The sequence below is a fragment of the Lathamus discolor genome, chromosome 23 (genome assembly GCF_037157495.1).
Source record: "Lathamus discolor isolate bLatDis1 chromosome 23, bLatDis1.hap1, whole genome shotgun sequence".
Lineage (NCBI taxonomy): Eukaryota > Metazoa > Chordata > Aves > Psittaciformes > Psittacidae > Lathamus > Lathamus discolor.
Window position 1 is genome coordinate 2,874,480 of NC_088906.1, and position 14,704 is coordinate 2,889,183.

Genomic DNA, 14,704 nt, shown 5'->3' on the forward strand with positions numbered 1-14,704 from the left:
TGTGCTGAACCCCCTCTTTTATCCCCCCCCCCCCCCCCCCAGCACAAGCCGGTCGCCTTCGCCGTGCGCACCAATGTCAGCTACTGCGGGGCGCTGGACGAGGAGTGCCCGGTGCAAGGAGCCGCCATCAACTTCGAAGCCAAAGATTTCCTGCACATCAAGGAGGTGAAGGGGGGTCTGGGGGGGGGGGGGGGGAAATCAGGACCAAGGACCCCCCCCCAGAGCTCACCGTGCTCTGCACCCCCTACCCACCCCCCCCAGAAATACAGCAATGATTGGTGGATTGGGCGCCTAGTGAAGGAGGGGGGGGACATCGCCTTCATCCCCAGCCCCCAGCGCCTGGAAGCCATGAGGCTCAAGCAGGAGCAGAAAGCCAGGTAAGGACCGGACCCCCTCCAACCGGGAGCCCCCCAAACCTCGCTGACCCCCATTGCTCCCCCCCAGGAGAGCTGGCAATGCCTCAGGCCTCGGCGACAGTGGGAGCCGGCGATCGCCTCCCCCTCCTTAGGTAAGAGCCAAGTCTGGCCCGGGGGGGGGGCCCCGGGGGGGTCCCCCGTTTGCTGTCACCAACCCCTGCCTCTTTTCTCCCCAAGCCAAGCAGAAGCAGAAGCAGGTGAGTCCAAGGGGTGTGGGGAGATGGGGCAGAGACCCCCCCTCTAGCCCCACTTATGGGGCACAGGGCACTGACGTGTCCCCCCAGACACAGCACATCCCACCCTACGACGTGGTCCCCTCCATGCGGCCCGTGGTGCTGGTGGGGCCCTCGCTGAAAGGATACGAGGTACCGGGGCAGGGGGGTGGCCTGAGCCCGTTGTCCCCTCCCTGCCCACCCCATGGCAGATGGTGGGGCCCAGGGGTGCCCACGGGGGGCCGGGCCCCGCTGCCGGTGCCATCTGCGGCTCCCGGTGCCCGCGCAGGTCACGGACATGATGCAGAAAGCTCTGTTCGACTTCCTCAAGCACAGATTCGATGGGAGGTGAGGCCCTGGCCCTGCCCCCGGCCCTGCGCCATGGCCATAGGGGGACACCCGGGCCCCCATTGCCACCCCTCTGCCCCCCCCAGGATCTCCATCACCCACATCACGGCTGACCTGTCCCTGGCCAAGCGCTCCATCCTCAACAACCTGGGCAAGCAGGCGATCCTGGAGCGCTCCACCACCCGCTCCAGCATTGGTGAGCACCCTCAGGCTGCAGGGACCCCAAAAGGGACCAGCCCAGCCTCATGCCCCCCCACCATGTCCCCCATAGCCGAGGTGCAGAGCGAGATCGAGCGCATCTTTGAGCTGGCCAAGTCCCTGCAGCTTGTGGTGCTGGATGCCGACACCATCAACCACCCAGCCCAGCTGGCCAAGACCTCCCTGGCGCCCATCATTGTCTATGTCAAGGTGTCCTCACCCAAGGTGGGGGGTACCAGCGGGTCTGGGGGGGGGCCCGGTTGTCCCCTATGATGCTACCACCCTCCTGTGCCCCCCCAGGTCCTGCAGCGGCTCATCAAGTCCCGTGGCAAGTCCCAAGTGAAGCACCTCAATGTGCAGATGATGGCAGCCGACAAACTGGTGCAGTGTCCCCCGGTGAGCCAACGGGATGCCCACTGGGACAGCCCAAAGTGGGTTCCGGACCCCCCTGACCCCTTTATGTGCCCCCCCCCCCAGGAGCTGTTTGATGTGATCCTGGATGAGAACCAGCTGGAGGACGCCTGTGAGCACTTGGCCGAGTACCTGGAGGTCTATTGGCGCGCCACGCACCACCCTCCGCACATCGCGCACACCGGTCCATCGCCCCCGGGGCTGCCGGGGCTGCAGGTACCACCGCGCACCCCAGTGCACCCCAGTGGGGTTGGGGCTGTGCACCCAGCCCCGTCCATGCCCACAGAGCCAGCAGCTGCTGGGGGAGCGCGGGGAGCACTCGCCGCTGGAGCATGAGAGCCTGATGCCGTCGGACGACGCCGGGGACAACTCGCCCCGGCCGTGGGGGGCCGCGTCCCAGCGAGGCTCCCGGCACCTGCAGGAGGAGGAGGAGGAGGAGGAGGAGGAGTTCGGGGACCCCTACCCCGACCTGTACCAGCCCCACCGGCACCACAACAGCGGGATGCAGGGCCCCGGCACGCCCGAGCGCCAGAGCGAGCGCAACCACGACAGGAACTGGCAGCGGAGCCGGCCCTGGGCCAAGGGACAGCTACTAGGGGAGGGCAGGGAAGGAGGGGGGGGCCCGGCTGGGAAGCTGCCCCCCCCAGCCCCGCACTGGGGGTGCTCAGACAATCTCCCCCCTCTCGGGGGCCTCCTTGGGGGGACGTCTTCAGCCATAAGCACAGGGGGTGGGGGGGGCGAGGGGACTCCCCCCCACCCCTTCCCTGGGGACCGGGGCTCAGCCACACAGCTTCTCCCTGCCTCAGTTTCCCCCCCCCATTCGCTGCCATGGACACAGGTGCCAGGTCATGGGGGGGGCAGGGTGAGCAGCACAGACCTGAATGAGGAGGAAGGTGCCCTCCCCCCACTTTGACCCTCCCCAGGCCCAGCCTGTGCCCCCCCCCCGCATGGGACCCCCGGCACGAGGGGGCTGCACCAATCGCTTTGCTCTGCACCAAGTCCCCCCCGCCCCGCCGGTCACTGCAACACCCCCCCCCCCCCTTTGGGGATGCGGATGGGAGGGGGCAGCCAGACCCTGACCAGGGCCGGGGGGGGGCACCCCCTGCCTGCACTCACTGCCCCGTCCCTGCTGTCCCTGTAGCTGCCACCGCACGTCACCGCACACAGTCCTGTAAATACAGCATCCCTCCCCCCCCCCCCCCCCGGGGGCTGCTCGACGAGAACCCCCCCCGGGGGCCCTTCGCAGGGAGGGGATGGGGGGGGGCACAGATTTGTTACAATTTCTTTTGTAGAAAGCACTGATTTCCCTGTAACCGGTTTCAGAAACACGAAAGTGCTCCGAGGGCCGTGTCTGTGTGGCGGGGGGGGACACACAGGGGATAGCGGGGGGACAGGGGCAGGGAGAGCACGAGGAGGCGCAGTGCCGGACCGGGTTTATTCCTGCAGCCTGGAATTGCAGCTAAAAAACACAAGGATGGAGGGAAGGAAGGGCCTGGAATAGTCCCAATGGGCACCAGCCCGGTCCCGGCAGGAGGAACCGGCCCCCGGAGCCCCACTGGCCATGGGGAGGGTGGAAGCAGGGCTGGGACAACAGGGGGGGGCCCTTGGGCCAAGTCTCTGCTGTCGGCAGTCCTGGATGCACCAAAAGCAGCTGAAAGGTCCTGGCAGCCCCTGGTGCTGCTGCCATCGGGGGGGGCCGCATTGTTTCCATGGGGGGACCTGGATTCAGGCGAAGATGGTTTCCTCGCGCCGCTTCTTGGTGAGGATGGTGCCGGGTTTGTGCTGGGCATCGGGGTGGTTCGCCAGCTCCGGCGGGCAGGAGGACACGGGGCTCTCCAGGATGGCCTGCTTCAGGTCGTAGAACACGCTCGAGTCCTCCTTGGTGAGGAAGGTGATGGCGACGCCGCTCTTCCCCCGCGCGGCCCGTGCGCCCGATGCGGTGGATGTAATCTGCAAGGGGGTGATGAGGATCAGGCACAACATAGCCCCCCCACTGCCCCCCGTTGCCCCCCACAACTCACCCTCGATGTTCTTGGCCATGTCGTAGTTGACCACCATGGAGACGTCGTGGATGTCGATGCCGCGTCCAGCCACATCGGTGGCCACCAGGATATCCTTGGCCCCGGCCTTCAGGTTGGAGAGGGCGAACTCCCGCTGCTCCTGGCCCTTGCCGCCGTGCAGGGTGCAGGCGTTGTACTGCGGGGGGGAAAGGAGGGGTCAGGCAGGGCCTGGAGCCCCCCACCCACGGGGTCCCCATGGGCAGCGCGGACACAGAGCGGGGAGGGTCCAGCCCAGACTCACCCCCATCTTCTCCAGGGACTTGGCCAGCACATCGCAGCCCTTCTTCTGGTTGACGAAGATGATGATGGGGGGGGTCGAAGCCCTGCTCCAGGATGGCCAAGAGCTTCTTCCTGTTGTGAAGGAGCAGAGTGGGGCTGAGGAGCCTATCCCAGAGCTCCCTCACCCCCAAATACCCCTGAGCACCCCCGAGACCTCTCCTGTTCCAGCAGCCCCATCCTCACCTCTTCTCCGACTCGGACATGAGGAACACCTTCTGCTCCACCCGCTCGTGGGGTTTGCCAGCGGAGCCGATGTAAACCACGGCGGGACGGCGGAGGTAGCTGCGGGCCAGGCGCTCCACGGCTGGCGGCATGGTGGCCGTGAACATGACGGTCTATGGGAGCACAGGGCAGGGAGTCATGGGCCCAGAGGGGCAGGGACCGGGCTGCTGCTCCCTGAAGCCCTCTGCTCCCCATGGCAGCACCCACAGCGCTGCCTCCACCAGCACCCACCTGCCTGTACTTGTGCTTCCCTGACTCAAAGTTGGCCAACATCTTCTCGGGGTCCTCGGCCTCATCCGTGTCTGGTTTCTGGTTGGTGACGGGCATGTGCTCCAGGATCTTCTGCACGTCCGGCTCGAAGCCCATGTCGATCATGCGATCCGCCTCATCCAGCACCACGTACGTGCAGCGGCTCAGCACCAGGTACCGGTTCTCCAGCACGTCAATGAGACGGCCTGGGGTGGCGATGACGATCTGGGGGGGTCACGGGGGTTGGTGGCCATAGGCTGGGGGTGAACTACGGCCCCCAGGGCCCCTCCATGGGGGGCACTCACCTCGCAGCCCATGCGGAGGCGGAAGCCTTGGTCCTCACGGGAGATGCCCCCGATCACGGCCACCGTGCGGATGCCCAGAGGTTTCCCAAATTTGATGGTTTCCTCCTCAATCTGCTGGGCCAGCTCTCGGGTGGGGGCCAGGATGATGGCGTAGGGACCCTGGTCCGACTCCTCAATGCTGCGGCATGGGCAGGGCACGGCCACGTCACCCCCGGTGCCACGTGTACCCCCCGTGCAGTGTCCCCCTCCCCTGTTGATCATGGTGGCTCATGCCCCGCCCCGTGCAGTGTCCCTGGTCCCCCGTACCGATCGATCTTGGGCAGGGTTGTGATCCACACAAGCAGTGGGATGAGGAAAGCTGCTGTTTTGCCGCTCCCGGTTTCAGCCACGCCGATGATGTCCCGGTTCTGGAGGCCGATGGGGATGGCTTGGCGCTGGATAGGGGTGGGCTCCTGGCGAGGGGAGCAGCAGGATGAGAACAGAACCCCCCACCTCACAAGCCTGACCCTCTCCATAGGAGCCCCCATCGCCCACCTTGTAACCACACTTGTCAATGACCTCCAGGATGTGGGGTGGGAGGGATGAGTCCTTCCAGGAGCGGATGGGGTTGGGGATCTTGCCCCCCTTGGTGGTGATGCTGTAATCCTCGCGGAAGATGCGCCAGTCCCTGTCCGTCATCTCATCCAGCTTCTTCTGGGACCAGTGCCGGTCGTCCCAGCGCTGCTTCGCCTCCTTCTTCCGCAGCTTCCGCAGCCGAGCCCTGGGTGCGGGTGAGGAAGGGAATGGGGCTCACCCTGTGGAAGGCTGGAACCATCCTGCCCCCATCCGAGCTGCACCCAAACCCAGCAGAGCCCCTTGGACCCTCCCAGCTCACTCCTCCTGCTCCTTCTCCTCCAGCGTCCGCCTCTTCTCCATGAGGTCCCCGTAGAAACGCGACTGTTCCCGTTTCTGCTGCTTCAGGTCGATGCCCGCGATGAAGCCCCGGCCCAGGAGCTGCACTTGGTGCCTCTCCTTGTACCTGGAGCGGGGGTGGGAGAATCAGGAACTGCCCCACACACCCAGGGACACCCCCCCCGGCCCAGGACCCCCCCACTCACAGAGGATTGTAGTCAATGGAGGTGTCCTCCGATGCGTCCCACTCAAACACGAACTTGCGGTCATTGAGGTGCCGCGTTCGCCTCCGCTTCTTCACCCCCCCCAGGTACCGCTCCTGGGGAGCAGAGGCTCAGTGGGGGGGTTCCATCCCCTTCCCAGCCCCCCCCCCCCCCGGGGTCACCCCAGACCCACCTTGATGGCGTGGAGCTCCTTGCTCTTGTCCTTCTCCTCCCGGATCTTCTGCCTGCCCTCCTCATCCTCGGTGCCGTTCGTGTCCCGCTCCATGCGCTCCCGGCGTTCCCGACGCTCCCGCTCCTGGGGGTCTTCTGGGGAGCACGGGAAGGGCTCAGAGCCCAGCACAACCCCCCCTTAGGGCCGGGGGGGCTCCAGGGGTGGGCACCCCCTTACCCAGCATCTTCCTCCCCATCTCCTGGAACTGCTTCCTCTTCTTCCTCTCCTCCTCCAGCAGGCGCTGCCGCTCCTCCACCTCCTGCTGCCTCCGCCGCAGCGCCTCGGCCTCCCGCTCCGCCTTGGACAGGAACTTGGGCTGGGACAGAAGGGCAGGGTCACAGCAGGTCTGGATGTGCCCCCCCCCCCAAATCCCATCCCTCCCATCCCAAGGGGGAGGCTTCAGCTCCAGCTCCCACCTTGGATTCCGCCTCTTCTTCAGCCTTCTTCTTGGCCAGCAGCTCCTCCAAGGACAGCGGCTGTGCCTGTGGATGTGGGAGCAGCCCATCAGCAGCCCCAGTGGGGACTCTGCCTCACCAGGGGGATTCCCACATTCCCAAAGCCATTCCCAGCCAAATCCCCCCTCACCTTCTCCTTCTTCAGGGCGTTCTCCTCCTCCTCCTCCGCTCTGCGCGCATCCCGCTCCTTCCGGGACTTGGAATCCTTCCCCCTGCTCGGGGACAAGCTTCCAGCAAAGGACCGGGGATCAGGACCCGAGCACAGCCCCGGGGCCCCGCGGAACCGCTCCTGGGGGAGCGGGGACACCCCGGAGCCCCCCGGGGCTCACCTCGAGCGCTTCCTGTCCTTGTCCCGCCGGTGCCCATCCTTGTCTCGCTCCCGCTCCTTCTTGCCCCGGTCCCGGTCGCGCTCCTTGTGCCGCCGATCCCTATGGAGCGGGGTCCTTATGGCTCAACACCCTCCCCCCCCCACCCCGCACCCGCCCTCCGGGGGCAGCCCCCCCCTCACCTCTCCGCTGACTTGGACCGGGACCGGGAGCGCGAGCGGCTCCCCCGCCGCCTGTCCCGGGACCGGTGCCGCTTCCTGTCTTTGGGGGGGGAACCTTTGCGGTCCCGGTCGCGCTCCCGGTCGCGGTCCGGGGAGCGGGAGCGCTTCCGCTCCTCCTTGGCTGCGGGGGACGCGTCCCGCTCCTTCTTGTCCGTCAGCTCCCCGGCCATCTGCGGGGACAGCGTCAGGGAACCGGCACCGGGAGGGAGCAGGGCCCTGCCCTGCGCACCCGCTCCGGGGCTCGGGGGCTCCAGCAGCCCCCGCGGACCCCCCCGGCCCCGCTCACCGCCGCCGCCGCCGCTCCGGGCCTCAGCGTCCCGCTGCCGCCATGGCCGCCGCGGGGCACGCTGGGAAAGAGAGGCCGCCTCCGCGCAGGGACTACAACTCCCAGCAGCCCCCGCGCCCTCCGGACCGCAGCACCTCCGCCACCCGCGGGTCCGTCCGCCGGCAGCGCGATGCCCCCCCCCGGCACTACCGTGACACCCCCCGTGTCCTGCGCACCCCACGGCGCCGTGTCCCCCATTCCCAAGCTGGAAAGAGCCCTTTTGACCCCCCCCAACCCGCTGAGCCCCGCCACCCCCCCAAAAGAGGACTCCACTCCCGCTGCACGTTGGTGGGCGTTATATTTCCGATAATAAATAAGCTTTTAATAACACTGACCATGGAATAGAGACACCCCACACCCCCCCCCAACGACAGTCCATAAAACAGCCCCTCCCCAGCGCCCCCCACCCCACCAGGGGCAAGCAGCAGATGAGGGATGGGGTGGGGCAAAAGGGGATGAGTCCATGAATGAACCCCCCCTGGGGTTGGGGGGGCTGCCAATCACCCTCCCTAGAGACCCCTCCCACCCATGGCAGCTCCGTGGGGGCTGGAAGCAGGGTGATGGGAGGGGGACAGGCACCCCATTGGCACCAGGGGAGGTTCCAGGGCCAGCCCCCCACCCCATCCTGGGGGCGCAGGGCAGGAGGACACTGGGGGGAGCGGCAGGGGGGGGTCATTGACGGGCATCCCCCCCCTTCACATGACGGAGCAGCTTTTTGCCTTCTCCTTCTTGAAGGTGGAGGAGATGAGCTCGGAGCGGCTGGGGAGGTGCAGGAGTCTCTTGGAGAGGCTGCGGGGGGGACTCCGGGGAGGCTGCGGGGGTGTTTTGCTGAGGCAGATGCCGGACACGGTCCGGAAGATGCTGTGGACGCTCTTCTCCGAGGTGAAGGCCGAGCACTCCAGGTAACCCTCTGCTCCGAGCTGCTTGGCAGCCGCACAGCCCTGCAACAGTCCCTGGTGAGGCCAAACCCCCCCAGAGCACCCCAACACCCTGCCCCCGGCACCCCCCAACCTGCTCATAGGAGATGGGTGCCTGCTTCTGGTGGGAGAGCTCCATGAGGGTGCTCAGGTCTGTCCTTAGGTCTGTCTTGCAGCCGATGAGCAGCACCCGCGTGTTGGGGCAATAGTCCAGGATCTCTGTTTTCCACTGCAGAATGAGGGGGACACGGGGCTGGTGTCAATGTGAGAGGACCCCAAAACACCCCCACACACACACTCTCCCCATGCCCCCCCCCCCCCACACCTTTTTGGCCGCACTGTCCAGAGTCTCGGGGCGGCTGATGTCAAAGCAGAGCAGGACAGCATCCGAGTCACTGTAGCAGAGGGGACGCACGTTGTCGTAGTAGGGAGAACCTGGGTGGCAAAGGGGGTGTCACGGCACAGCACCCCCATAAAGGACCCTGGAGGTGATGGCAAAGGGTCACAGCCCCCCTTTGCCAGGGCTAGGGGGGCACATGCAGCTCTAACCCCCCTCCAAAGCACCACCTCCGCTCCCCGCAGCCCATCAGCGATGGGAAATGGATCCCGTGGTGTTTATGTAACAACCGCCTCCCCCCACACACACACACGCTGGGGAGCCCCAACAGCAGCACCGGGTCTTGGGGGGCAGCGGGACATGGGGGGCCGCTACCACCCCCATGGGGTCCCCAGGGAGCCAGAGCCGTTGGCACCACCGCGGTGACCGCAGGGGGAGGCGGCATGGGGGGGGGGGGGGGGCGACGCGTGGGCAGTGGGGAGCCCCTGTGGGTATTGGGGGGTCGGGGGAGGGCCCCCATCGCCACCCCCAGACCCCGAAGGGCCTCGGAGGGGGTTTCGCAGCCCAGACGCTCCGTGCGTGGAATAGCAAAGAGGCTGCGCCAGCGCATCGCCATGGCAACGCGGGGACCGCGGGTGGCGGGGACCCCCCCTCGGGCGGGGGGAACACTGCAGCACCCGGGCAGGGCTGCCCCGGCCCCCCCAGCGCCGCGGGGAGCCGCAGAACCCCGGGATCCCCGTTACCTCCCCATTCACAGGCAGCCCCGCAGGGACGCAGCGCCCCAATATCCAAGGGGGGGTCATAGGGAGGGGGGAACCCCGTTAGGAAGGGGGTTACCCTGTGGCACTCCATGGGGCCGGTCCCCGGGGGCTCTATGCCAGCCCCCCATCGGAGGGCTCCCTCTGCTGCATCCCCCCCATCCCCATAGACCCCAAATCACCCTAACCCCCCCTCCCACATCAAGCCCCACCGGGGCCAGCGCTGCCCCCGCCCCGGTACCGGAGGGAACCCCCATTCCTGCACCCCCCAGGTACTGGAGGGAACCCATCCCAGTGCATTGACCCCGGTACCGGAGGTGTCCCAGAGGCTCAGCTCCACCCGTTGCTCCTCGCTGGCCAAACACGCTGTGTAGTTCTCAAACACGGTGGGCACGTACGTCTGTAACGGCACCGAGAGCGTCAGCGCCCGGCCCCGGTGCCGGTCCCCGCTGCTGGGTGCCGGTCCCGGCTCACCTCAGGATAGCAGTCCTTGGCCAGCACCTGCAGCATGGCCGTTTTACCGCACTGCACATCGCCCACCAGCACCAGCTTGCAGCGGGCAGGGGCCGCCGGTACCGGCCTCCGCTCCCGCATGGCGGCGGCGCGGAGGCCCGCACACGGCACCCACCCGCCGGCCCTGCGCCCCGCCGCCGCAGCGCCCTTATATAAGCCGCAGCCGCCGAGCCCTGCCCACGGAGGCGTCAGGTAGCCAATCACCGCGGCGACTGCCGGCTCGCCGACCAATGGCGGAGAGGCGGGGTCCGGCCTGGAGCCGCTCCTCCAAGCCAGGGGGCGCCCCGTCTGGCTGACTGCGGAAGTGGGGCCTTGCTCCCGCCCAAGCCGGAAGTGGCGGTTGCTAGGACACCGGTGAGACGCCGGTGGGTGCTGTGGGGTGCGCTCGGTACCGGGATCGGGGCTGGGGAGGGGGCGAAGGGAGGGCACGGAGGGACCCCAAAGTGTGGGGGGCGTCAGGGGGGACCCCGAGGAGGAGGAGATGGGGGGGGCCGGGACCTCCCGCCTCACCCCGTGTGCCCGGACACAGCCGCCATGGCCGGGAAGCGCCGCTTCCGGGCAGCAGTCCCCATGTCGGCGGAGGACAAGCTCCTGCTGCTGCAGAGCCAAGCGCTGGCCGAGGAGGAGGCGGCCAAGAGGAAGGCGGAGGTGCTCACCCGGTTCCTGAAGGTACCGGTGGGGCTACGGGACGGGGTAGCAGGGTCCCCCCCGCATTGTCCCCGCTCACGGCCTTGCCCCGCTCAGCACAAGCTGGCCAAGGAGGAGCAGAGCAGCGCCCTGAGCCTGCACAAGCTCCACGCGCAATGGAGGGCGGTGCTGCGGGCGGCCAGGGCCGAGGAGCTGCGCCGGGACGTGCGCGTCCTGAGCCAGGCCTTTGCGCGGGTCATGGACTGCAAGGACGGCGTCATCGAGGTGAGCTCGGGGCCGGAGGGGCCGCGGCAGCACCGCCCCCCCCCCCCCCCGCCGCGGCCTGTGACAGCCCCAACCCTGCAGGCTCTGGCCGCAGACCTGGAGGAGGCGGAGGAGCAGCACGGCCGAGCCCTGCGCAGCCACTTGCTCAACGTGGACCGGCTGCTGCAGCTGCAGCGCTGCCGCCTGGCGTGCCTGCAGGACGGGTACCGGGCCCAGCTCCAGGCCCTGCAGGCAGCTTTCGAGGAGGAGAGGTGCAGCAGGGGCAGGGGGGCGGCAGTGGCGCTCACTGCCTGTCCTGTGCTGGTGCTGAGCACCCCACTGGGGCCACCCTCTGCCAGCAGCTCCCCTGTGCTTCCCACAGGAGAACCATCGCGGAGCAGCACGAGCGGGAACGCTGCTACCTGCAGGACATGGCGCTGGGCACGGAGCAGAATCAGGCCAAGAACGACTTGGATATCACGCTGAAATTCCAGAGTTCCCGGGACGACATCAAAAACGAGGCAAGGGCAGGGGGAGGAACAGGCTGGGAGCCTTCAAGAGCGAGGTCTGGGGAGCGGTGGCTCACACGTGCTGTGTCTGTGCCCAGAGCCTGCAGGAGAAGCAGTACACCCGCCTGCAGCTCGGGGCAAAGCTGGACGAGCTCTGGCAGCAGGTCCGAAGCGCCCTGCAGGACTATGCCGAGGCCACGGAGCAGCAGAGGGTGGCTTTTGAGGCACTCAAGCAGAAGGATGAGAAGAGCTCCAGGGAGGTGGAGATGCAGACGAAGAAGCTGCAGAAGCTGCAGGTTGTGGCGGGGCACAGGGGGGGACGTGGGGGCAATGGGGACCCTGTCCCCATCCACATGGCCCCGTCCCTCGTGTCCCCACTGTCCCCAGGGCTCGATCACAGCTGTCAGGAGCCGACTCGTGGCTCTTCTCAAGGAAAGCGAGGAGCAGAACCGGCGCATGCGGGAGGAGAAGGAGAAGGTCCTCAGGCAGCTCCAGGAGCTCAGGACTGAGATGAACCAGATGGGTGCTGATGCCCACGATAGCCTCCTCAGGCTCACCCTGCAGAGCAGTGCTGCCCTCAAGGCACTGGCACAGGTGATGGAGAAGGTGAGAGGTGCTGGGAGCCCCTCGGGGTGGGAATTCCACCTTCCCAGCCCTCCCTGCCCTCTCCTGCATCCCCCCCAAGGCCCAGCGCATCCTGCGCCTGGCCGAGATGTGCCGCAGGATGGAGACGGAGGAGGAGAAGGTGCTGCCCTTTTACTCATCCTCAGTGGAAGAGGAGGAGGAGGAAGATGTCCGGCAAGTCCTCCAGGAGACACTGGTGGAGCCGCTGGCCTGGGTGAGGAGCTGAAGCCCCCTTGGGGCTCGGGGCAGGATCCGGGCTCTGGAATGGCCCATGGCCAGGCTGGGGACCCTCTGCCCTGCCTCTCGCCCAGGCCATGCAGGACTACGTGGGGCTGGAGCGCTTCTGGCAGCGCTTCAACAAGGCCAAGCTGGAGGAGCAGGCGCTGAAGCGGCAGAGGGCGGCGCTGAGCCGCAGGAACCGGCGCCTGCGGGACCTGCTCCAGCAGTACCTGGCCGGGATCTCCATCCCGCAGGAGGTGCTGAGCGAGCCCAACCCGCTCCTCGCCGTCAAGCACAAGAGCTGCATGCCCAGGGCCCTGCCCCACACCAGCGGGGACTGCGCTGCGCACCCCAAGACCCGTCTGCAGCCCATCCATGGCTCCACCAGCACTGCCTGAGACCCCCCAGTGTAGCCCCAGATACTGCAGTGACTGGAACAGCCTGGAGGTGCTATAAAGGAGCTAAATTGCACCCAAAACTGTGCTCCGGGGTCTTGTTTATGCTTTGGTGTGGGTCTGTCACCTCCCACTTGTGTTCAAGGTGTCTCTGCACCCCAGAGCCACACACAGTCATGGAGCAGCCACAGATGCCCAGGGAAAGGCTTTATTTCCTTTTGGCTTTGTTCTTCTTCTCCTCCTTCATCTTCTTCTTGGAGAGCCTGGTGCTGCTGGCCTTGTGGTAGAGGTGGCACCCGATGAGCCCCAGCAGCGCCGGCACCAGCCCCAAGCACAGCAGCGGCACCACCTTGTTCAGCAGCTTCTGCCAGTAACCGGCACGGGACAGAGCCACCAGCTCCACCTCGAACCGCAGCACCGCATCCCCTGCGATGGGGGAACAGAGCCTCAGTGGGGCTGATGGAGACCCCACGGGGACCCCAAGGAGCTGCGCTCACCTGGGATGGACGGGGGGGACCCCCGCTTGCCGTAGGCCAGGTGAGGGGGGATGATGACTCTCCGCTTCTCTCTGCCGCGGTGAGACACTGTCAGTGCCCTGTGGGGTTGGACCCACACCCCAGGTGGCCCTGGGGACACCCCCTGTGCCTCTTGCCCAGCTTACCCCACACACATATCCAGCAGACTCTGCTCCAGGCCTGTGAGGAATCAGGGGGTAAAGGGGTGAGCAGGAATGGCCGGGGGCATGCCAAAGCCCATTGGGCGCAGGCAGTGGCATCCCTCGGGATGCGCTGTGCTCACCGGGGATGACCTGGCGCTTGCCCAGCTCCACCTGGAGCGGGTCCCGGCTCAATGAGGTGTCAATGATGCGGCCATTGTCCTCCAGGCTGCCCTGCAGGGACACCGGCACCATCACGGGCTCTGGCACCGGCACCCGTGCTGGCTCTGCCCCACACAGGTGCCGGTGTTGTCCCACTGACACTCCAGGCAGTTCCCATTGTCCTCCGCAGGACAACGCTGATCCCGGTGCCACCCTGGGGACCTGCCCACGCTGCTCCCAGTGCCAGGGTCACCCAAGTGCCACCCCCCTGCCCGTCCCAGTGCCACCCCCATGCTCATCCCAGTGCCACCCCCATGCTCATCCCAGTGCCATCCTCACGCCTACTCCTGAACCTCCCCGGTATCTCCCCGGTATCTCCCCGGTACCTCCCCCATGCCCACCCCACTGCTCCCCCCCCTCCCTTCCCCACCCCCCCGGTGCCGGAGCCGTCCCCGTCCCCCCGCCCCGCCCGGCGCAGCGCTGTGCTGACGTGTTCCTGCCGCCGCGCACCGTGTAGTGGATGTGCACCGTGTCCCCCGGCGCCGACAGCTCCGTGCAGCCCTCGGGAGGGGGCACCTGCAACGGGACGGGGTCACGGGGGACCGGGACGGGGTCACCCCATCCTCGGGGTGCGTGGACCCCGCTCCGTGGCCCCCGGGCTCCCCGTGAGCCGCACTCCCCGCCCCGGTGCCCCCCGCGCTCCCCGCGCAGCCACGTCCCTCCGCTGCTCCCGTTCCCTCGCACCGCCGGGGTCCCCCCTCTCCGGTCCCGAGCGAAGGCGCCGCCGGGGGGTCCCGGTGCCCGGTGTTCCCCGCGCAGCCCCGGTTCCCGTGCTCCCCTCCCGGCTCCCGCGGGGCTCACGAGAGTCTCCAGCAGCAGGTCCCGAGCACCGGTTTCGGTTTCGCTCTCGGCGGCGCGGGCGGGCGGCGGCGGCGGCAGCAGGAGCAGCACCGGCACCAGCAGCAGCAGCAGCGCGGCAGGGGACGGCATGGCCGGGCTGGCGGCTGCGGCACCGGGACCGCCCCGTCCTGCCCCGTGCTCACCCCGAGCCCCGCCTCCTCCCCGGGACCGCCCCCCCGGCACCGGGACCGGGCCGCGGGACAAGCAACGAGCCCCGGTGGGAACGGAGCTGGGGGTTCCCCCCTCCGGTGTCCAGGACACGCGTCCGCCCGTGCTCCGGTGCCGCCCATCCCGGGCTGCCACCGAGCATTGGTCTCTATCCGGTGACTGCCCCAGTGGCCCTCCTGAGCCGGGCGGCGGGCTCGTCCCAGGGCACCGGCGGCGGGACCGGTACCAGCGGGCGCAGGAGAGCCCGGAGGAATCGGCACCGAGCAGGATCCGGCTCCCATGGGTGCGGAGCGCCCCTTGTCC

The 14,704-nt window shown here is 67.9% G+C and overlaps 6 protein-coding genes across 6 annotated transcripts in view; 3 read left to right on the forward strand and 3 right to left on the reverse strand.

The window, feature by feature from the left end:
- The window catches only part of LOC136003656 (voltage-dependent L-type calcium channel subunit beta-3-like), a 1,768-nt gene extending 1,233 nt beyond the window's left edge, over positions 1 to 535 (forward strand). The window contains exons 2-4 of the mRNA XM_065659464.1: positions 43 to 165; positions 262 to 377; positions 445 to 535. Of these exons, the coding sequence (XP_065515536.1) occupies positions 43 to 165; positions 262 to 377; positions 445 to 508 (303 nt within the window). The 3' untranslated portion in view covers positions 509 to 535. The remainder of the gene's footprint in view (positions 1 to 42; positions 166 to 261; positions 378 to 444) is intronic.
- Positions 536 to 597: 62 nt separating this feature from the next.
- LOC136003810 (voltage-dependent L-type calcium channel subunit beta-3-like) lies at positions 598 to 2,922 on the forward strand. Its single transcript, XM_065659745.1, has 8 exons — positions 598 to 613; positions 701 to 781; positions 918 to 976; positions 1,063 to 1,172; positions 1,248 to 1,399; positions 1,475 to 1,570; positions 1,652 to 1,801; positions 1,872 to 2,922. Exons 2-8 carry the CDS (start codon positions 737 to 739, stop codon positions 2,496 to 2,498), a joined length of 1,239 nt encoding a protein of 412 aa, XP_065515817.1. The 5' UTR covers positions 598 to 613; positions 701 to 736; the 3' UTR covers positions 2,499 to 2,922.
- Positions 2,923 to 3,226: 304 nt separating this feature from the next.
- Positions 3,227 to 7,418, reverse strand: DDX23 (DEAD-box helicase 23). The gene is given in 19 exon segments (XM_065659744.1): positions 3,227 to 3,499; positions 3,501 to 3,535; positions 3,607 to 3,781; positions 3,887 to 3,958; positions 3,960 to 3,996; positions 4,108 to 4,259; positions 4,378 to 4,620; positions 4,701 to 4,878; positions 5,007 to 5,152; positions 5,235 to 5,460; positions 5,575 to 5,718; positions 5,798 to 5,910; positions 5,988 to 6,121; positions 6,204 to 6,342; positions 6,443 to 6,508; positions 6,612 to 6,708; positions 6,811 to 6,909; positions 6,990 to 7,198; positions 7,315 to 7,418. Coding segments are annotated over 18 exon segments (2,454 nt in total). The 5' UTR covers positions 7,315 to 7,418; the 3' UTR covers positions 3,227 to 3,310.
- A 224-nt stretch (positions 7,419 to 7,642) lies between these two features.
- On the reverse strand, positions 7,643 to 10,022 carry RND1 (Rho family GTPase 1). The gene is made up of 5 exons (XM_065659748.1): positions 9,840 to 10,022; positions 9,678 to 9,765; positions 8,596 to 8,705; positions 8,365 to 8,499; positions 7,643 to 8,294 (listed from the first exon to the last, which is right to left on the reverse strand). Exons 1-5 carry the CDS (start codon positions 9,957 to 9,959, stop codon positions 8,049 to 8,051), a joined length of 699 nt encoding a protein of 232 aa, XP_065515820.1. The 5' UTR covers positions 9,960 to 10,022; the 3' UTR covers positions 7,643 to 8,048.
- A 160-nt stretch (positions 10,023 to 10,182) lies between these two features.
- On the forward strand, positions 10,183 to 12,593 carry CCDC65 (coiled-coil domain containing 65). Its single transcript, XM_065659750.1, has 9 exons — positions 10,183 to 10,243; positions 10,408 to 10,547; positions 10,623 to 10,790; positions 10,872 to 11,041; positions 11,152 to 11,290; positions 11,377 to 11,574; positions 11,666 to 11,884; positions 11,964 to 12,116; positions 12,214 to 12,593. Exons 2-9 carry the CDS (start codon positions 10,413 to 10,415, stop codon positions 12,517 to 12,519), a joined length of 1,488 nt encoding a protein of 495 aa, XP_065515822.1. The 5' UTR covers positions 10,183 to 10,243; positions 10,408 to 10,412; the 3' UTR covers positions 12,520 to 12,593.
- Positions 12,594 to 12,708: 115 nt separating this feature from the next.
- FKBP11 (FKBP prolyl isomerase 11) lies at positions 12,709 to 14,543 on the reverse strand. Its single transcript, XM_065659747.1, is given in 7 exon segments — positions 12,709 to 12,942; positions 13,014 to 13,084; positions 13,178 to 13,211; positions 13,315 to 13,405; positions 13,844 to 13,909; positions 14,195 to 14,375; positions 14,377 to 14,543. Coding segments are annotated over 7 exon segments (828 nt in total). The 3' UTR covers positions 12,709 to 12,724.
- Between the last annotated feature and the right edge of the window lie 161 nt (positions 14,544 to 14,704).

Coding starts and splice junctions, on each gene's coding strand:
- LOC136003810 (XM_065659745.1), top strand. CDS start 737: ATGCGGCCCGTGGTGCTGGTGGGGCCCTCGCTGAAAGGATACGAG. Junction 977..1,062: donor AAGCACAGATTCGATGGGAG/GTGAGGCCCTGG, acceptor TGCCCCCCCCAG/GATCTCCATCACCCACATCA. Junction 1,400..1,474: donor TCAAGGTGTCCTCACCCAAG/GTGGGGGGTACC, acceptor GTGCCCCCCCAG/GTCCTGCAGCGGCTCATCAA.
- RND1 (XM_065659748.1), bottom strand. CDS start 9,959: ATGCGGGAGCGGAGGCCGGTACCGGCGGCCCCTGCCCGCTGCAAGCTG. Junction 8,706..9,677: donor GAGCCTCTGGGACACCTCCG/GTACCGGGGTCA, acceptor TTTGCCACCCAG/GTTCTCCCTACTACGACAAC. Junction 8,295..8,364: donor CACCCATCTCCTATGAGCAG/GTTGGGGGGTGC, acceptor GGACTGTTGCAG/GGCTGTGCGGCTGCCAAGCA.
- CCDC65 (XM_065659750.1), top strand. CDS start 10,413: ATGGCCGGGAAGCGCCGCTTCCGGGCAGCAGTCCCCATGTCGGCGGAG. Junction 10,548..10,622: donor TGCTCACCCGGTTCCTGAAG/GTACCGGTGGGG, acceptor TGCCCCGCTCAG/CACAAGCTGGCCAAGGAGGA. Junction 11,291..11,376: donor GGGACGACATCAAAAACGAG/GCAAGGGCAGGG, acceptor GTCTGTGCCCAG/AGCCTGCAGGAGAAGCAGTA.